Source organism: Trachurus japonicus, chromosome 10 (assembly GCF_045865225.1).
Source record: "Trachurus japonicus isolate A0001 chromosome 10, Traja_1.0".
Taxonomy (NCBI): domain Eukaryota; kingdom Metazoa; phylum Chordata; class Actinopteri; order Carangiformes; family Carangidae; genus Trachurus; species Trachurus japonicus.
The window spans coordinates 5,270,813-5,292,718 of record NC_140916.1 but is presented as its reverse complement, the minus strand read 5'-3'; the positions used below and the strand labels follow the sequence as shown (position 1 = coordinate 5,292,718).

The window sequence follows — 21,906 nt, the reverse complement described above, 5'->3', positions numbered from 1 at the left end:
TTTCCGTTTAGAGTTGCTGAAGAGTTTCTCTGATGACTTTAGGTGGAGGCAGGCTAATACTACCTATACACTTCCAGTGTTTGAGCTAAGCTAATTACGGGCGATACTGCTCTATCTCCCTTGTTACTGCACGCACGCATGTTGGCGTATCCCTTTAACTGGCATCAAAAGTTTCAGAAACAAACTGATCAGAACAATACATTTACCTAATTGATCAGAAAAAATAAAAACAAAGATAAACACATCAGTGCTGTTGCCACGGTGATCTGCATCAATGATTTAATTACCAGACCATCATCATTTGTGTCTCTTCAAAATAAAAGCCTGATTAATTAATGTCAGTCAAAAACAATACATGAGTAAAAATCTCAAACATTAAAAATAATAAAAATACCTCGACCCTGAATATAAACATTGAATCAACTGAGGATTAAGAAAAGAAAGATGATCGTCTTCATTGATCTCTGATCAGCTGATTACAGTTCATCTTCCTTCGTCACTGAAAGGAAAAAACATGTTTAGTCAAATCATTACTTCCTGTGAATTTACATATTTATTTGAATTAATTAATTAAAGGAGCATTATCGCAAATACAGCAGTAATAGCATAAAATAAGCTGAAATATGCAAAAGATGGGTCGGGGGGAGCCATAACTAAATTTACAAAAAAAATCACCAACAGTATAGTGTCCGTGGGGCAAATGCAGCATTTGTCTTTGTTATGATCCAAGCCGGCCCAGCGCTTGCTGCGTTCGATTGCACTCGGAACTCGCAAATCCGACCTCCGAACCGGAAAAATGCAACAGTAAATTGTAATGTAGCAGTAGAACACTTTGGCTCCACGTCCCGTGTCTTTCTTCAGCAGTCCTCTCAGCGTTATTAAGGAGGAAGTTGCAGTTGCTGTTGTTGTCATTGTTGTGGTTGTGCGCAACGTATAGCTGCCGCTTCCACTAGCGAGTTTTCTTTTTCCTGCGATTGCGGCATTCAGCCTGGTGTGGAGGAGGAGGGGGGAGGAGGGAGGAGGGAGGAGGGGGGGGGGGGGGTGCTAAACGAGGCTGCTCTCTCTCTCTGACAGCTGCCCACTTGTTTATATCTGATATGCTCCGCCTGGCTCCATCTAGTGGCCGAATTAAGAATTTGGATTTGCGATAATGCTCCTTTAAATGTATAAAATGAAACGTTTAACTGTTGATGTTTAAACATCTTTCTTTTCCTTTATTAGCGTCAGGACGTCATTTTTGTTTGTTGCATTTATGACTTTGTTTGTTGATGATGTCACTACCTGTTTTGACGATGATGTCATCGAGGGACTGGACCAGGTGAATGGTGCCGACGGCCGAGGCTTCACCTTTAGCGTTGGCAGCGTGACACTCGTACGTTCCTTCTTCTTCTCTGGTCAGTGGAGAGATCTGCAGCGACAAACCAGGAGCTCAATCTGATTGGTCCAACATGACATCATACTGATTAATGAAGTTATTGTTATTTTATACGGTAAATGCATGTGTGTAATGCATTTATATATATTTTATGTGTACATTCAGTACAGTAGATTCTCAACTGGAGGACAGAACGCCCACAGGGGGGCGCCAGAGATCCACGGGGGGGCGGGGGTTTCATGTAGGACGTTTCAGAGACGCTTCAACTCTGCTCATTGTCAAGACAAAGACACACTACAGGCTAGTTACCATTAGTGACAGCAGACATCCCATCACTGGCTCAGAACATCATGGAAAAGCCAAACTTAGTAACAACGCTGAATCTGATATAAAGTAGCTGGAAGTGGAGACTAAAGTGTCTGATTTTATTTATTTATGGTTGTAGGTGAATTTAGCAATATAAGTGCAGAGAAAAGATGGAGACACTACAGTAGAGTAGAACTAGAAAATTTCCTCTCGGGAAATTTTGAATGGGCCGCGGGGCTACTGCCGATTTTGCCATCTCTGTCAACATGGGAATCAAACCCACGATCTTAAGCGCAAGACAGAGCTGATCAGACAGACACATGATCATCTTTCTATAAGCACTGATATGGAGGAGCTGTAACCACATTAGGTTAACTGTGTGTGTGTCTGTGTGTGTGTGTGTGTGTGTGTGTGTGTGTGTGTGTGTGTGTGTGTGTGTGTGTGTGTGTGTGTGTGTGTGTGTGTGTGTGTGTGTGTTGTGTGTGTGTGTGTGTGTGTGTGTGTGTGTGTGTGTGTGTGACACCAACAAGGTTTAACTTTAAAACCAGATTAAATCATGGTTTAAGTTTAAATTCTGTTGCACGTTAACTGTGTTTTAATCACATGAAGGTGTGTGTGTGTGTGTGTGTGTGTGTGACTGTATTCACATGAAGCTGGCTCTAGAGTCTGTGTGTGTGACTGACTTGACACATAGTTAGTTAGTAGCTGCATCCTGTGTCAGTCTGATTTAGCTGTGTCTGTGTTTATAAACATTTAAACGAGCGCCAGGTGGATTGTTTATGAAGTTAACGAGCTCTGGCCTGAGGATCAAAGAGGTTACCACGGCGATAGGGGCCCCCGCAGGCTGAGACAGACAGAAACGTGGAGAAAAAGAGCCATTTTCTGCCTCTAAACCGGTCTCACATTTAGGCTTAGCATGACAAAACGGTAACTCCTATCAGAACAAAACACAGATCAACGTTGCTCTAAGGACTTAATGAAAATTTCGGTACGATTTGGTGTTTCTACAGTAAATATTTTGGCGACGCTGGCAGTTTTAAAACATCAGGCCGTTCTGCTCCTCTCAGAAAATATTTGTATTGGACTCAATGAGGAGCAGAGACAGACGTGGCCGCACTCAGAGGCTGATTCTGTCAATTCTGTAAGTCTCTCTGATATTTTGAGCACATGACATGAGAGATAACAAGTTTGTCTTACAAATTCTGAAAAAATTATGTGTGTAGAGTGAAAATTGTGGCCGTGCTGACAGTTTATCCAGAAAAAATACAGAATGTTTCTTCACTCTCTCCCACTCTAACCGATGATGTCACGCACTCTGACACGAACATTCCATGCAATACACACCCATTATAAACTCATAATTTCTCCAAAAATGATCATGGTCATTGATCAGGGATTGATCAAAAACTATATGACCTATCAAAACGTGGAGTAATACGACAATACACAAGACTTGTGTCTACTGTTTAAAGTTTAAATGGAGTCTCTAGGTGAAAGTATGCCTGAGCAGTAGACGTTTGTTAAACTCCAATGATTGGTCTTTTTCGCTCTTTTTTTTCCGCCCGTCCCATTGACTTACATGCAAAATTTTTGCACAGTTTTTCGCGACTACGTCGCGAAAAATTCGTAAACTGTTGAGAAAAGTAATAGCACACCGATCCCGATCAAGACGCACGTTTTGATATATAATATGTCCTGCAACTCTTCGAGTTGCAGGACTAGTAGCGAATCGAAAAAGCGTCCGGAAGAGGACGGAGAATAACTAGAAAAAACATTTCCAAGAATGGAAATGGTGTGAATGCTTCCAGCAATGCTGAATGAGCTGAAGAAATTGTTGAAAGAAAGAAAGAAAGAAAGAAAGAAAGAAAGAAAGAAAGAAAGAAAGGAAGAAAGATTGAAACAAGAGAGAAAAAAGAAAAGGACAGAAAGAAAGAAAGAAAGAAAGAAAGAAAGGAAGAAAGAAAGAAAGAATCAAACAAACAAAGAAGTAAAAAGACAGAAATGGAGTGAAAGAAAGAAAGAAAGAAAGAAAGAAATGGAGTAAAAACAAAGGAAGAGAAAAGGAGTAGAAAGAAAGAAAGAAAGAATCAAACAAACAAAGAAGTAAACAAACAGAAATGGAGTGAAAGAAAGAAAGAAAGAAATGGAGTAAAAACAAAGGAAGAGAAAAGGAATAGAAAGAAAGAAAGAAACAATCAAACAAACAAAGAAGTAAAAAGACAGAAATGGAGTGAGTGAAAGAAAGAAGGAAAGAAAGAAAGAAAGAAAGAAAGAAAGAAAGAAAGAAAGAAAGAAAGAAAGAAAGAAAGAAAAAGAGAGAGGGGGATGATAGATAGAAAGAGGTAGATGGATGGATGGATGGATGGATGGATGGATGGATGGATGGATGGATGGATAGAGAGGGAAGGATAGAAAAAGTTACGTAAAATACAAATGAAGGAGTAGAAGAAAGAAAGAAAGAAAAAAAGGAGACAGAGGGGTTAAAAATAGGGAGGGGGATAGATAGATAGATAGATAGATAGATAGATAGATAGATAGATAGATAGATAGATAGATAGATAGATAGATAGATAGATAGATAGATAGATAGATAGATAGATAGATAGATAAATTCATGAGAAAAAAATTAATTGTTGGAGATGTTTACATCAAAAGTATAAAATAATTGAGAGGCTGATGAATTTGAGCTGAAAACCTGTGTGTGTGTGTGTGTGTGTGTGTGTGTGTCTGGGTGTGTGAGTCTGACGGTCTCTCTGTCTGTGTGTACAATGTGCAGAAAGCCACAGAACTCCTCTCTCCCTAATGATCTGATTGATTGGCATCCTGCCCTCAGAAGTTACCATGGCGACTACCATGCTTACATTTTACTGTGTGGAACAGTGTTGTGTTTGTGTGTTTGTCTGTTTGTGTATGTGTGTGTGTGTGTGTGACTGTGTGTGAGTGTCTGTGTGTGTCTGTCTGTGTGAGTGTGATGCCTGTGTTTGTGCGTGGACATCCTCTGTCAGTCTGGTTTATCATGTGTGTGTGTGGGGCTGTGTTTAAAAACATCTTAACGAGCGGCCAGGCTGCACCTGCACTGTAGACTTTGATAACGAGCTGGCCCCAACAGCTGGACCAACTGCACACAGAGCAGAGCAGAGCAGAGCAGAGAGATTTGAGCTCTGAGCAGCTTCCCAAAACAGCCCAGAAAAAGAGAACCGTACCTCTTATTAGAATGTGGTCCTCCTGACCATCTGGGCAAGGAGACCTTCCTGAGCACATTGATGTGCATTAAATGTTTGTAGGGCAAAAACTTTTCTCAGGGTCGCAAGGTAGAAAAGGGGGGCATTTCTGCTTTTCTAAAAAAATCAGCTCCTACTTTTCTATTGAAGTGGATGAGCCACTGGAGCGGATCTAGCTGCACAATTAGGCTCATAGAGACAATTCTGTAAGTCTGTCTGCTGTTTTGAGCACATTAAATGAGACACGACAAGTGTGGCTACAAACCGGTGAGGAAATCATGTGTCTAGAGTTTAATTTGTGGCCGTGCTGGCAATTTATCCAGAAAAAATCCTGAATGTTTTTTCGATCCCTCTCACTCTAACGATGATGTCACTCACTCTGACCCAACCCCATACACACTCATTGAAAAGTGTGAAATTTGTCAGAAATCCTCATGTGCTTTTAAAGGATTTATCTCAAAAACGGTACAAGCTATGAAAAAGTTGTAAATACAGGATGAATACATTAGAAGTTTGTCTACAGCTCAGAATTTGAATGAAGTCTCTAGCTGAAAGTATGTGGACGCTTTAAAGGCTGAAAGAAGTAAGAAGATTTGAAGAGTTTCAAGACTGTTCCAATGCATTCTCTATGGGGAAAAAAAAATCAGAAATAGTTGAATATTGCAAAAAGTATGAATAGTTGAAAAGAGAAAAGACATAGCACACCTGTCCCGAAAAGGCTGAACATTTTGATATTTGAATTGTTGAAATAGCACAAAGTATGAAGGACTAGTTACATGACGAAGAAAGGCAGAAAATGGCCGAACCGAATAACAATAGTGTGAATGCTTCCAGCATTCACACTAATAACTAGAAACAGCATTTCCTAACGGAACATGCGTGTGAATGCTGAAACCCAATGCTGAACCATGCTGAATTAGCAGAATAAATTGACAAAGACATGCGGAATGGCATACAAGACACATGTCCATGGAAGGAATTGAACCCACAACTCCATGAGTGGTAACCTAACACACTAACCATACGGCCACAGAGAACCTGAGTTACAATGAGCTTTATACTATGAGGAATCAAAGACTGTCCAATGACAGCTGAATAATTGGAATCAAAAGTCAAGCAATGATGTGAAATGACTGAGGCAGGAATCGAACCTATGACCTTATGATCATAAATCCTTCACTCTGCCACTCAGCTACAGAGAGCACACTGCTTTCAAGACTGTTGTCATTCATTGTAATGTGATGATGTGCTGCAAACTGGTATGAGTAATCAAGGAGATAACAAACACCTGTAACCAATTGAAGGCGGTGGAGGAGAGCAGAATTCAACATAACATAACAAGAGTTCTTCCCTTGGATTCGAACCAGTGACCTTGGGGTTGACAAGCAGCCAGCCTACCCCCTACCCTACAGTGGAATTGTGCAAAAGAGGTTGAGACTTTCATGAATGTGAGATTTTTCAATGATGCTTAAAAAAAAAGTAAGGAAAGTGCAGAAATTAGCCACACCAAGCAAGAAGAGGACTTTTTTGTGACCTGTGACTATTTTTTGGTGAATTAAAAAGCACTTAAAGGGATAGTTCACCCTAGAATGATACTTCGCTCATTATCTACTCACCCTCATGTGGACTAAGGGCTGGAAGAAGTTTCAGAGTCCTCCGTCCCTTCTCTGAGTTACAGGGGGTCTTAGTGTAGCAGTGCATGTCCATATAACGGTTGTAAAGGGACACCAGAGCTCTTCGTAAAAAAACACACACAAAAAAACATCCAAATACCTCCATGCTGCTCGTATGTAATGTCCGTCTTGTGCTGAAGCCCCAAATTGCGTAATTGTCCCGAAAAAAATTAAATAAATCTATATTTTAAGCTTGTTTGTAGCGGAAGCTTCTCAAAGCTCCTCTTCCTGGTCCGTCCAAATCTCGCGTGATTTGCGCCGGCGTCAGTGCGGTTACTGCGAATCACGCGAGATTTGGACGGACCAGGAAGAGGAGCTTTGAGAAGCTTCCGCTACAAACAAGCTTAAAATATAGACTTATTTAATTTTTTTCGGGACAATTACGCAATTTGGGGCTTCAGCACAAGACGGACATTACATACGAGCATCATGGAGGTATTTGGATGTTTTTTTGTGTGTGTTTTTTTACGAAGAGCTCTGGTGTCCCTTTACAACCGTTATATGGACATGCACTGCTACACCAAGACCCCCTGTAACTCAGAGAAGGGACGGAGGACTCTGAAACTTCTTCCAGCCCTTAGTCCACATGAGGGTGAGTAGATACAGTAATGAGCGAAATATCATTCTAGGGTGAACTATCCCTTTAACAGCAAGTTACAAAGTTGAGCTCCTTCTCCTGCTCTCATTCAGCCCATGAGAGCAGAGAGCTCCCTGGCTGCATTTAAAAAATATTTTAAATTATTATCTAAGAATGGAAGAATGAAGAATGGAATGGAATTGTCTGTTTGTGTATGTGTGCATGTGTGACTGTGTGTGAGTGTCTGTGTGTGTCTGTGTGTGAGTGTGATGCCTGTGTTTGTGCGTGGACATCCTCTGTCAGTCTGGTTTATCATGTGTGTGTGTGGGGCTGTGTTTAAAAACATCTTAACGAGCAGCCAGGCTGCACCTGACCTGTTCTATTTATAGACTTTGATAACGAGCTGGCCCCTACAGCTGGACCAACTGCACACAGAGCAGAGCAGAGCAGAGAGATTTGAGCTCTGAGCAGCTTCCCAAAAAAGAGAACCGTAACTCTTATCAGAATGTGGTCCTGACCATCTGGGCAAGGAGACCTTCCTGAGCACATTCATGTGCATTAAATGTTTGTAGGGCAAAAACTTTTCTTGCCGTCGCAAGGTAGAAAAGGGGGGCATTTCTGCTTTTCTAAAAAAATCAGCTCCTACTTTTATATTGAAGTGGATGAGCCACTGGAGCGGGTCTAGCTGGACAATTAGGCTCATAGAGACAATTCTGTAAGTCTGTCTGCTGTTTTGAGCACATTAAATGAGACACGACAAGTGTGGCTACAAACCGGTGAGGAAATCATGTGTCTAGAGTTTAATTTGTGGCCGTGCTGGCAATTTATCCAGAAAAAATCCTGAATGTTTTTTCGATCCCTCTCACTCTAACGATGATGTCACTCACTCTGATCCAACCCCATACACACTCATTGAAAAGTGTGAAATTTGTCAGAAATCCTCATGTGCTTTTAAAGGATTTATCTCAAAAACGGTGCAAGCTATGAAAAAGTTGTAAATACAGGATGAATACATTAGAAGTTTGTCTACAGCTCAGAATTTGAATGAAGTCTCTAGCTGAAAGTATGTGGACGCTTTAAAGGCTGAAAGAAGTAAGAAGATTTGAAGAGTTTCAAGACTGTTCCAATGCATTCTCTATGGGGAAAAAAAAATCAGAAATAGTTGAATATTGCAAAAAGTATGAATAGTTGAAAAGAGAAAAGACATAGCACACCTGTCCCGAAAAGGCTGAACATTTTGATATTTGAATTGTTGAAATAGCACAAAGTATGAAGGACTAGTTACATGACAAAGAAAGGCAGAAAATGGCCGAACCGAATAACAATAGTGTGAATGCTTCCAGCATTCACACTAATAAGAAAAAATCCACACAATAACAGTAGTGCCCGGGCACTGGTCCCTGCAGCTATTTCATAGCTGTTGGGACCAGTGCCCGGTGCGATTGCCCGCGGCCCTAACTAGAAAATTTCCTCTGGGAAATTTCGATAGGACCACGGGGGGGGCTACTGCCGGGCATACCATCTCTGTCAACATGGGAATCAAACCCACGATCTTAAGGTCAAGACCGAGCTCATCAGACAGACACATTATCCTCTTTCTATAACCACTAATATGGAGGAGCTGTAATCATAGTCAGTCACCTGTGTGCTGGTGTTTGTGTGTGTCTGTGTGCATGTGTATCTCTTTACTCACATGAAGTTACCTGTGTGTGTTTGTGTGTGTGGGAGAGGATTGCGCGCATACGCACGCATGTGTACGTTACCTGTGTGTGTTGGTGTGTGTGGCTCCAGGTGGATTGTTTTTAAACATGTTAACGAGCGCCAGGTGGATTGTTTATAAAGTTAACGAGCTCTGGCCTGAGGCTCAGAGGTTACCACGGCAACTTGAGGTGGTCGCCAATAACGATAGAGGCCCCCCAGGCTGAGACAGACAGAAACGTGGAGAAAAAGAGCGATTTTCTGCCTCTGCACTGGTCTCGCAAAAGGCTTACTGTGACAAAACGGTAACTCCTATCAGAACAAAACACAGATCAACGGTGCTCTAAGGACTTCCTGAAAAATTTGGTACGATTTGGTGTCTCTACAGTAAATATTTTGGAGACGCTGGCAGTTTTAACACATCGGTCTGTTCTGCTTCTCTCAGAAAATCTTTGTATTGGAGTCAATGAGGAGCAGAGACAAACGTGGCCGCACTCAGAGGCTGATTCTGTAAATTCTGTAAGTCTCTCTGATATTTTGAGCACATGGTGAGAGACAGAACAAGATTGTCTACAAATTTGGAAAAAATCATGTGTGTAGAGTGTAAATTGTGGCCGGGCCGAGTGTGGAAAGAGAAAAAATCTGGAATTTTTCTGGACTCTCTCCCACTCTGATGATGTCACACACTCTGACACGAACATTCCGTGCAATACACACCCATTATAATCTCATAATTTCTCCAAAAATTATCATGATCATTGATCAGGGATTGATCAAAAACCATATGACCTATCAAAACGTGGAGTAATACACCAATACATAAGACTTGTGTCTACTGTTTAAAGTTTAAATGGAGTCTCTAGGTGAAAGTATGCCTGAGCAGTAGACGTTTGTTAAACTCCAATGATTGTTCTTTTTCGCTCTTTTTTTTCGCCCGTCGCATTGACTTCAATGCAAAATTTTGCACAGTTTTTTTTTTTTTCGTAAACAGTTGAGAAAAGTAACAGCACACCGATCTCGATCAAACCGCACGTTTTGATATACTACTTGACTAGTAGCGAATTGAAAATCGTCCGGAAGATGAAAGACGAAAATAATATGTAGGAAAAAATCCACAAAATAACAGTAGCTGTAGGGGCCAGTGCCCGGTGCACTTGCCCCGTGGCCCTAATAAACAGTAGAGTAGAGTACTGACCAGCACCCAGCCGGTGACCTCATGTTTCTCTGGTCCTCCTCTGGTCTGGATCGCCAGGTTGTCTCTGTCTCCAGGGAGAAGCTCCATCTTCTTCTTTCCACTGAGGACCTGGAGGAAGATGATATCATCATCATCTTCATCACCATCATCATCGTCAACACCTTCCTCCTCCTCCTCATGTCAGTTATTCATAAAACTCATTGGCCTCATGGTGATGTCACTGCATCAATCACATGGTTGGCCTTTAACGTTGACTTGTTTGTGTCTTCAGACTCGTCGACCTGCGGCGACTCGTCCTCGCTCGCCGTCTCTGACGAATCAGAGACAAGCTGCAGCTCGTCCTACTGTCTCCTGAGGCTCAGCACCTGAACACCTGAGGCTGCACGCCGCCATGAGCTCACAGCAGGAGAATGAGGTTTCTGACTCTGATGTTGTCATGGCAACAGAGAAACTCCATCAGTTCATTTAAAGGGATTAGTTCAACATTTTAGCAAAGTGGCCCATTGCCATAATCCCTATAGTCATAGCAGTAGGTTTGTTACCTTTAATTGTCGGTGCAAGCTATTTTTAGAACGGCGGAGCAGAGCCGCGAGCTGCTCAGAGCTACGCTACGGAGGCTCATGGGATTTCTTGGTTTCCCTCATCAAACACATCAAATACACAATCCAACAACTCCACAACGCTCTGGTGGACAAGTTGTGACCTGCACATTCACCACGCTATGAGATAATAACACAACGTCACCAGACAGAGTTGTTTCAGAGGGAAATTCATGCAAAACCGCTGATGCGCGTTGCCTTCAGGGACAGTTTTTCATCAAGCAGTCTCTGTATTTCCCTCTAAAACAACTCTGTCTGGTAACGTTCTGTTGTTATCTCATAGCGTGGTGAATGTGCAGGTCACAACTTGTCCACCAGAGCGTTGTGGAGTTGTTGGATTGTGTATTTGATGAGTTTGATGAGGGAAACCAAGAAATCCCATGAGCCTCTGTAGCGTAGCTCTGAGCAGCTCACGGCTCTGCTCCGCCGTTCTAAAAATAGCTTGCACCGACAATTTAAAGGTAACGAACCTACTGCTATGACTATAGGGATTATGGCAATGGGACTATTTGACAAAATGTTGAACTATCCCTTTAACTGACTGATTGGATCAGAGACCTGAACTAACCTCTGGTTCTGGATCAGGTGAGTCACTTCCTGTCTCATGTTCACACGCAGGACTTTTATTGTTTCAACCAGCGGCAGGAAACAGGAAGTGAGTGTGAACAGGAAACTGAAGTCAGAACGCCAGACTACACACACACACTCACCCTCTTCCAGGTGAGAACAGGTGTGGGAACGCCGACCGCCTCACAGCTCAGGTAAACCTGGGAACCGCTCACGTTGTAGACTTCACCTGGAGGAGTGACGATGACTGGAGCTGAGGACACACAGACAGTTAGAGACAGTTAGACAGGTAACAGACAGACAGACAGAGAGTTAGACAGGTAACCAGTGGTGGACAGTAACGGAGTAAATTTACTTGAGTACTGTACTTAAGTACATATCCAGAGGATTTGTGCTTTAGTATTAGATTTCTTTGGTACTCATGACTCTTACTTGAATACATTTCCAAGACAAATATTTTTACTTTTACTCGAGTTAAAGCAGAAGTAAGCAGAATGTTTGTGTTAATATAAGTCTTAAATAGTTATATCTTACGACAACAATAGTTGCGTTTCCATCCACCTTTTTTTATTCGCATTTTCAAAAATTGCGAATAAATACTTGGATGGAAACGCCAGAAATTCGAAAAAAGGCAGTAAATGCGCATAAAAGTTTTGACGCTTTGGGGGGGGGGTGGATTTGTCAGCGTATCGATTAAATGAAAATGCGACTTTTTGTTATGGAAACAGATTATGCGAATTGAGGCAGAGTTTGTGGGTGAAGTGCTGCTGGACTTCACCCAGCTACGTTCAAACAAATGGAGAACGACGCCCCGGTCTCCCAGCTCTCGTCTCTGCACCGCAACACAAACGCGCTCCGTAACCCGTAATCTTTTGTTTATGACGGTTAAGACTACACAAACACACGCCGTAACATCGTTATGTAACGTTATCCACCACTCCATTTATTGATTTTTCGCCGGCTTTGTTGTCAACAGATGCACATGTGCGAGAGGAGCGTAACCAAAACAGAGGAAAAGCGAGCGGACTTGCACAGTTCATACTGTCTTTCTGTTTAAATATCTCATGTTACAACATGAAAACCTGAGGCTTATATCCAAGTGCGGCCTATCTATGTAGCCTACAGTATTTTCTTTTAAAATTTAGCTGGTGCGGCTTATACAGGTGCGTCTATAGTCCGGAAAGTACGTAAATTGTGGTCCTCTCTGTGTGTGCAGCCAAGGGATGCACGTGAATGTGGTGACGTAGGGACGAGGGCGGGGACTGCTAACTCCATCGGCTGACAAGAAGTTAGCCAAAACCACCGGATCGCTTACTTCTGCTTTAATTTCTAGGAAGGCTGAAAAGTACTCGTTACTTTCAGGTCTGCTCTTTTTTCTTTCTTTTTTTTTTCTAAAATCCTATTGGACACAAGCTGTGTTTGTCAAAGAAGGAAACCCTAACCCCTAAAAGCAGCACATCAGTGAAGCTGGTTTCAAAGAGAAACAAGAGTTAAAAGGTCCTTAAATTCATTTAGAAAAAATTATAGTCATTCATTGATGTGAAAAATAATAATAATAAATAATAAATTTACTCTAACTCTTACTTTTACTTTAAGTAAATTTAAAAGCATGTACTTTTGGATGCTTAAGTACCTTTAAAAGCAAGTACTTTTTTTAACATGTCGACTGAGCTACTTTTACTTGTAACGGAGTAAATTTTGACCAGTAGTATTTGTACTCGTACTCAAGTACTGCGGTCGAGTACTCTGTCCATCTCTGCAGGTAACAGAGAGACAGACAGACAGACAGACAGACAGACAGACAGACAGACAGACAGACAGGTGACTGACAGGTCGATGCACATCAGTTAAATTGGAGATAATTGACCTGAGGTCTGATGTGAGGTCAGAGGTCAAAGGTCATTATGTTGTTATGATGCTGTAAAGAACTAAGAGACAAACTGGGCTATACAGATAAAACGTGACGTCATGACGTCACCTGACAGTAGCAGCTGACCGGTGTGACGTCACTCACCTGTGGCGCAGCGGCCCTTGTTCTGGACGCTGATTGGCTCTCCGCCCTCGGCCTCGGTTTTCAGGCTCGCGCTCTTCAGGGCGCAGCCGCTCTTGTACGTCACGCCGTCGGTGCCGCACACCTCGTAGTTGCTCTTGCACGCGCACACGCCCAGCTTGTTCTTCTTGTCCTCGTCGCTGCGGACGCACTCGAACCCGGAGCCGCAGCGGCGCGCTGCCGCGCGGCGGCCGCCGCACAGTTCTCCCTCCGCCGCGGCGCAGACGGAGCAGCAGCCGCAGGAATCGAGCAGGGATCCGGCGGAGCAGCCTGACGCCGGGAGCGGCGCGCACTGAGCCGCGTCACAGGGGCCGCAGCTCGAACCCGCAGAGACCCGCACCGACAGCACCGGGAGGCTCGAGAGCACCGGAACCAGACACAGCACCAGCATGAAGGACGTCATCGTTGTCATGGAGATCTGACCTGCTGACTCTGATCCGGACTCTGTGACGGTCTGAACCATCTGAGCTCCGCGGAGCAGAAGGAGCTGGTACAGCTGCTGAGCTGGTACAGCTGCTGACTCCTCCTCCTCCTCCTGAGACCTGACCCCCGCCCCCCAAGGCTGAGCTCCGTGCACTGTTTAAAAAAAAAAAAAATTTTAATCTTCTTTCTTGTTGTTGTTGTTGTCAAACTGTCAACTTTAAATTGCATGTATTATGTTTTAATGTTTTCATCTTGTCTGTATTGACTTTTACTGAATCATTTTACCCTGTAAAGCACTTTGTGCATTAAAGGTGCTATACAAATAAACTATATTATTAAAAAATGTTCAAAAAAAGAAGCGCTTCGTGGACTCGTTGTTTAAAATAGAGGTGCTCTTTGGAAAGGGATCGAGGATGTAAGAAAACAAAAGAAAAATTCCAAGGCACTCTCTTAACTATAAAATGAATAAAGGCATTTTATAGTTAAGAGAATGCCTTAAACTATATTATTATTATTACTGTAATACTGTAATACACTACTACTGTAATACTGTTATCTATCCTCTGTATAATAGTGTCTTTGTTGTTTTTATTTGCCATCATCATTGACAGCAGTGCTGTGTGCTTTGTGTTTGTGCTTTTTACCTCTATGTTCTCCTGTGGTGTGTTTGTTTTCAATGTCTATAGCTGCTGCAGCAACAGTTGCCCGTTTCGGGACAATAAAGAATTTACTTACTTACTGTACTACTACTGTAATACACTACTGTAAGTACGGTAATACTGTAGTACACAACCGTAGTACTGCTGCTGCCACAGCCAATACATTTTTCAAAATAATACAATATTAAAACTTACCCCCCCCCCCCCCACACACACACACACACACCAGGTGTAGCTCAGACGTTTTTATAAAAGCAGGAAGTCGATGTTCAGACAAAAACAATATTCCAGAGGTCGTTTATTCTTCCTGTTATTGTTCAGACAGAGTCACACACTTGGACATGAGAGCAGCACGGAGCCTGTACAGCTGCAGTACACACCAGTACACCAGTATTTGCAGTACTCTGTGAATTTATTTGCAGTATTTTGTGGTGAAGGCCGACAGCAGGTCTCGGTACGGGGACGAGGATCCAGTCCGGAGTCCGAGCGTCTTATGGACCAGAGAAGAACGAAGGAGGAGGTTGTGACTGAAACCCACCAGACTGGAGGTGAACCAGTACAGAGCCATGGACTGGAGGGGGGGCAAGAGGGGCAAGAGGGAGGGGCAGAAAGAAAGTGGTGTTAGAAACAAGAGACACAAGCAAAACTCAAAATAAAATAATAAGAAAAAAAAGTCTCAGCTCTACAAGTCTGGTCCTGGTCTGGACTGTACACTGCAAAAACTCAAAATCTTACCAAGAATATTTGTCTTATTTCTAGTCAAAACAAATCTCATTCTACTTAAAATAAGACTCGTCACATTAAAAAGTAGTTTGTTTTTAGACACTTTTTACTTCTTTCAAGCAGATTTTCACCTGAAATAAGTAGAAAAATCTGATAGTGAAAATTAGTTTGAAACAAGTTAAAATTATTTAGGTTTTTAGGTGATGAGTCTTATTTTAAGTGAAAAATAGATTAGTTTTGACAAGAAATAAGACAAATTTCTTGTATTTATACTTGTAGTTACTATTTATTATTGCTATTTATACCCATTCGTTACAAATGCACTTTACTGCTGTACCTTTGCTTGTCCTATGTTGTTTAAATATAATGCTGAATGTCTGTTGCAACCAAACTGCCCTTACAAGGGACATTTAATAAAGTGACTTGACTTGAAATATTCTTGGAAAGATTTTGAGTTTTTGCAGCTTGGTTCTGGTCTATCAGAAACATGAGGAGGACTGCAGGTCCTGGTCCAGATCCAAGTCCAGGTCCAGGTCCTGGCCCTGGTCTCAGATAAACGTGTCTGAATGTGTTTAATCTGATGAGCAGTGGAAGAATGTGAGCAGATCTCAACACGTCGACTACATTCCTCCTGAACCTGAACCTGAACCTGAACCTGAACTTGAACCTGAACGTCTCAGACCTGCAGCTCAGGTTTCACACATGAAGCTCACGACTCTGAACACGTGGTGGTGGTGGGGGGGTCTCACTGAGGGAACTGTAGCAGCGATGGGAATCATCAGGACGGAGAATCCTCTGATGAAGTTCAGGACCAGCTTCTGGACCCGAGTCGGGTTGACTCTCTGGAGAGAAAACACCTGAAGAAGAAGAAGAAGACTCAGTGACTGGCTCAGTGACATCACAGGTCAGGTGGTCAGGTGGTCAGGTGACCTCACACCTGCCGACAGACTCACCTCCACGATGAGCAGGTTGATGAGTCCCAGACAGACCGGCAGGATCCAGGTAGAGTCGGGCGAGGTGAGGTCTGGGAACCAGAGAGCGCCCCCTGCTGCCAGACTGGACTGCAGCGCTGCAGAGAACACAGGTCTACAGGTCACCTAGGTAACGCTTTCACTCCAGGGACACAGCCAATAAACAACACAAAACTGCAAAATATTCAGCAGCGAATATTTTCACCAAGTAACATTCGAGGTCGGTGAGAACGGACCTGTAGGTCGTCTGCGCACCTTTAAGACCTTTAGGTCGTCTTCGCACCTGTAGGACCTTTAGGACCTTTAGGTCGTCTTCGCACCTTTAGGACCTTTAGGTCGTCTTCGCACCTGTAGGACCTTTAGGACCTTTAGGTCGTCTTGGCACCTGTATGACCTTTAAGACCTTTAGGTCGTTTTCGCACCTGGAGGACCTTTAGGTCGTCTTGGCATCTTTAGGACCTTTAGGACCTGTAGGTCGTCTTCGCACTTTTAGGACCTGTAGGTCGTCTTCACACCTTTAGAACCTTTAGGACCTGTAGGTCGTCTTCGCACCTTTAGGACCTGTAGGTCGTTGCCGCAACTTAAAGACCTTTAGGTCGTCTTCACACCTTCAGGACCTTTAGGTCGTCTTCGCACCTTTAGGACCTTTAGGTCGTCTTCGCACCTTTAGGACCTGTAGGTCGTCTCCGCACCTGTAGGACCTTTAGGTCGTCTTCGCACTAGGACCTTTAGGTCGTCTTCGCACCTTTAGGGCCTTTAGGTCGTCTCCGCACCTTTAGGACCTGTAGGTCGTCTCCGCACCTTTAGGACCTGTAGGTCGTCTCCGCACCTTTAGGACCTTTAGGTCGTCACCGCACCTTTAGGACCTTTAGGTCGTCTCCGCACCTTTAGGACCTTTAGGTCGTCTTCGCACTAGGACCTCTAGGTCGTCTTCGCACCTTTAGGACCTGTAGGTCGTCTCCGCACCTTTAGGACCTGTAGGTCGTCTCCGCACCTTTAGGACCTGTAGGTCGTCTCCGCACCTTTAGGACCTTTAGGTCGTCACCGCACCTTTAGGACCTTTAGGTCGTCTCCGCACCTTTAGGACCTTTAGGTCGTCTTCGCACCCTTAGGACCTGTAGGTCGTCTCCGCACCTTTAGGACCTGTAGGTCGTCTCCGCACCTTTAGGACCTGTAGGACCTGTAGGTCGTCTCCGCACCTTTAGGACCTGGAGGTCGTCTCCGCACCTTTAGGTCGTCTCTGCACCTTTAGGACCTGTAGGTCGTCTCCGCACCTTTAGGACCTTGAGGACCTGTAGGTCCTTTAGGACCTGGAGGTCGGACTAGGTTGGACTAGGACCTTTAGGTCGTCTTCGCACCTTTAGGACCTGTAGGTCGTCTTCGCACCTTTAGGACCTTTAGGTCGTCTTCACACTAGGACCTTTTTAGGTCGTCTCCGCACCTTTAGGACCTTTAGGTCGTCTTCGCACCTTTAGGACCTGTAGGTCGGACTACGTCGGACTAGGACCTTTAGGTCGTCTTCGCACCTTTAGGACCTGTAGGTCGTCTTCGCACCTTTAGGACCTTTAGGTCGTCTTCACACTAGGACCTTTTTAGGTCGTCTCCGCACCTTTAGGAACTTTAGGTCGTCTTCGCACCTTTAGGACCTGTAGGTCGTCTTTGCACCTTTAGGACCTGTAGGTCGTCTCCGCACCTTTAGGACCTAGAGGTTGTCTCCGCACCTTTAGGACCTTTAGGTCGTCTCGGCACCTTTAGGACCTTTAGGTCGTCTCCGCACCTTTAGGACCTTTAGTCTTTAGTCTTCACGTTTATTTGTTCATGACGTCATGCTCCAGGAGCACAAAGACTTGGTTGTATATTCTCTGTTTTTATAAAGGAGCCGGGTCCAGAACCCGGTCCAGAACCCGGTCCAGACTCACCAGACGGGTCCGTGCTCAGGTTCCTGAGCGCCAGAGAGAGGCTGATCCAGAGCGGCAGCTGGACCCAGACCAGGACGCTGGCCTTGAACGGGTGGCAGTTGTCTCTGACATAGAGCTCCGACACCAGGCGCCGCAGGTTCTTCTGGAAGTGGTACCTGAACCAAACAACAACAACAACAACAACATGCAGTAAACAACAACAAACACAAACAATGGACGCAGGAGTTTGATGAAATTAAGTTTGTTTGTTTGTTTGTTTGTTGTTTGTTTCTTACCGGTTCTGTTTGTCCGTCCAGCCTCGTTCTTTTGATCGGACTGAAACTTCGTATCGAAGCCTCTTGGCCAGTTCAGTGATCTCCACCTGCAGCGCCTCCACCTGCACATCACCAGGGTTACTATGGTTACCGCGATGGAGGAGCAGATCGTGTACAAAAATAACTATTTTAATTTAAACAAGAAGGAGACGGAGTGAACTAACTGACCAGGTGAACTAGTGACATTATATAGTAATAGTATAGTAGTGACAGTATATAACGAACCTTCATCCTGCTTCATTTCATTTATTGGATCTCCATTAGCACCAGCACATTAGCATAGCTATTCTTCCTGGAGTCCAAACATTAAGTCGAAATTGACTATTATATTCTTCCAAGTCCATCAAGGAAAAAGCTGAGCAAAAACAACTAATACAGTCACAACACACAGATACAATCACACAGTAGACGCAGACATACGTATAACACAAGACACAATACACCACTTGTACAATACAATTAAGAATCAGTAAATATGGGGAAAGCAATATAGCAAAACATACAAAAACCTAAATAGTAATCTCACAGGGTAGGGAAGAGAACAGGCACTATATCATATACTCCCTCATGTGTACAATTCAACTGCTGCAGCTGCAACATTAGAAGAAACTGTTTGAGCAGGAATGTAAACCTCTCTTTAGAATCTGTTAACACAATGTAAAGTGGCAACGAATTCCATCGTCACACATCTCTACATTCATCCGTTATCTACTGAACAACTCCAATTAATCTCCAGCTGCTCATCACACAGATCTCACTGCAGATGTTTACAGATGTTTACAGCTGACTGCAGCCTGGAGGGAAACATGTTTACAAGTTTCCTGAAGGAGGAGGAGGAGGAGGAGGGAGGAGGGAGGAGGAGGAGGAGGGGGAGGAAGATGGAGGAGGAGGAGGTGGGGGGAGGAGAGAGGAGAAGGAAGATGGGGGGGGGGGGGGGGGGGGTCAGAAGTCGTGGGAGAGTCTGATTCTAGATTCCTGAAATATTTCATCACTCTGAGGACGAAACTGTTTTAACTGAGACGAGAAGAAGAAGAAGAAGAAGAAGAAGAGGGAGGACAGAGTTCACGGTTCATAAAAACATGTTGAGTCTAAAATAAACATGTTTATAACTTATATACTATGAAAGTTCATTATGTCCGTATGGAATAATTAAGTTCTTTTTTTCTTTTTCTGGACAAAGTGGTCAACAAGGTATGAAAAAACCACTTTGTCCAGAAAAAGAAAAAAAGAACTTAGTGGTTATAACTTTATTGAAAACATGTTTTTAAGTTGAATAAAAATGCATTTTTACCTTTAATTAAAACATGTTTAGCCTATAAGTTAAATAAAACATGTTTATAAGTTATATAAAACATGTTTCGTGTAGTTAGTGTGGTTAAAGGTCAGTCAGTCGATGTCTTTCTGCTGGAGAAAATTGTGTTGTCTACAGGAACAAGCCAAGGCCGTGGTCTCTTTCTGCGTCTCAGCTCTCAGTCTGTGGCACCGTCACTGTGTGAGGAGAGAGAATCTACTGCTGCTCCCATCACATCGCTGGTATGTTTATGCCCAACGGCCAATACGATGTTAACACTTCTTCTTCTTCCTGCATCACCTCAGAGTTTCTCCCAAACAGCCACGGCTGAAAACTTCCTGATGTTTTCTTCATCAGTGTGTTGGTCCGACTCTAAAGAGAATAATTTCACTTCCCTAGATAGTTTGTGTAGTTAATGGTCAATCCCTCTGTGTTACAGTGGAGAGCTATGAATTAGAGGACTTTCTGTTAGATTACTGCTGGGGGCAGTTATCTGCCCTACTTTCTCTCTGAGGAGCAGGCCAAGGCCATGGTCGCTCTTTGGCGTCTTCAATCTCACTCTCTGGCTGGTTGCAGACACAGCTGTGGAGTTCCTGCTGAAGGTTTGAATCTATAGAAGGTCATTTATCTGTGTGTGTGTGTGTGTGTGTGTGTGTGTGTGTGTGTGTGTGGACTCACCCTGGAGACGATGATCAGCTGGTAAGCAGCGAGTGGGAGAGTGATGAGTGTCCTGACTGACAGTGTTGCCGCGGCGATGCTCAGCCACCATGGCAACCCGCTCGCCTGCTGCACACCGACCAGGAAGTGTTCACACAGGTGAACCGGAGCTGAGTCCACCAGGCCGCCGTACCAGCCCGTCGCCGCGGTGACGTCCCCGCCCCCCACACCGGAGGCGGCTCTGACCAGTGACCTCTGACCTGAGGCCACGCCCACAGGTGACCAGACCGGTGACTTCCTGTGGCTCACAGCTGAACACACTCCTCTGACAGGAGGGCGGAGCTTCAGGAGGCGGGAACGCACCAACACCCCCACACTCAACATGGTGACCCCCCCCCACAGAGTCCTGAAACACAGAGACAAACACACCTGTGGGTTCAAGAGCAGCTGCAGGGCATGATGGGAAACACCTGGCTCCTCTCTGATCAATAACAGCTGATTGGATCCAATGTTGGATCAATAACAGCTGATTGGTTTCAATGTTGGATCAATAACAGCCGATTGGATCCAATGTTGGATCAATAACAGCCGATTGGTTTCAATGTTGGATGAATAACAGCCGATTGGATCCAATGTTGGATCAATAGCAGCCGATTGGTTTCAATGTTGGATGAATAACAGCCGATTGGTTCCAATGTTAAATGAATAAAAGCCGATTGGTTTCAATGTTGGATGAGTAACAGCCGATTGGTTCCAATGTTGGATGAATAACAGCCGAATGGTTTCAATGTTGGATCAATAACAGCCGATTGGTTCCAATGTTGGATGAATAACAGCCGATTGGTTCCAATGTTGGATGAATAACAGCCGATTGGTTTCAATGTTGGATGAATAACAGCCGATTGGTTCCAATGTTGGATCAATAACAGCCGATTGGATCCAATGTTGGACCAATAACAGCCGATTGGATCCAATGTTGGACCAATAACAGCCGACTGGATCCAATGTTGGACCAATAACAGCCGATTGGATCCAATGTTGGATCAATAGCAGCCGATTGGACCCAATGTTGGATCAATAACAGCCGATTGGTTCCAATGTTGGATCAATAACAGCCGATTGGATCCAATGTTGGATCAATAACAGCCGATTGGATCCAATATTGGATCCATAACAGCCAATTGGACCCAATGTTGGATCAATAACAGCCGATTGTTTCCAATGTTGGATCAATAACAGCCGATTGGTTTCAATGTTGGATGAATAACAGCCGATTGGATCCAATGTTGGATCAATAGCAGCCGATTGGTTTCAATGTTGGATGAATAACAGCCGATTGGTTCCAATGTTAAATGAATAAAAGCCGATTGGTTTCAATGTTGGATGAGTAACAGCCGATTGGTTCCAATGTTGGATGAATAACAGCCGAATGGTTTCAATGTTGGATCAATAACAGCCGATTGGTTCCAATGTTGGATGAATAACAGCCGATTGGTTCCAATGTTGGATGAATAACAGCCGATTGGTTTCAATGTTGGATCAATAACAGCCGATTGGTTCCAATGTTGGATCAATAACAGCCGATTGGATCCAATGTTGGACCAATAACAGCCGATTGGATCCAATGTTGGATCAATAACAGCCGACTGGATCCAATGTTGGACCAATAACAGCCGATTGGATCCAAT

The 21,906-nt window shown here is 43.8% G+C and overlaps 2 protein-coding genes across 2 annotated transcripts; both read right to left on the bottom strand.

Moving 5' to 3' along the window:
• Positions 1–213: 213 nt before the first annotated feature.
• igfbp7 (insulin-like growth factor binding protein 7) lies at positions 214–13,701 on the bottom strand. The gene is made up of 5 exons (XM_085789021.1): positions 13,226–13,701; positions 11,355–11,464; positions 10,046–10,153; positions 1,282–1,408; positions 214–499 (listed from the first exon to the last, which is right to left on the bottom strand). Exons 1-5 carry the CDS (start codon positions 13,671–13,673, stop codon positions 477–479), a joined length of 816 nt encoding a protein of 271 aa, XP_085645147.1. The 5' UTR covers positions 13,674–13,701; the 3' UTR covers positions 214–476.
• Positions 13,702–14,645: 944 nt separating this feature from the next.
• Positions 14,646–20,612, bottom strand: cox18 (cytochrome c oxidase assembly factor COX18). The gene is made up of 6 exons (XM_085789019.1): positions 20,240–20,612; positions 18,232–18,332; positions 17,957–18,111; positions 16,020–16,135; positions 15,816–15,923; positions 14,646–14,914 (listed from the first exon to the last, which is right to left on the bottom strand). The coding sequence occupies exons 1-6, from the start codon at positions 20,600–20,602 to the stop codon at positions 14,756–14,758; spliced, it is 1,002 nt and encodes a 333-aa protein (XP_085645145.1). The 5' UTR covers positions 20,603–20,612; the 3' UTR covers positions 14,646–14,755.
• Positions 20,613–21,906: the final 1,294 nt, after the last annotated feature.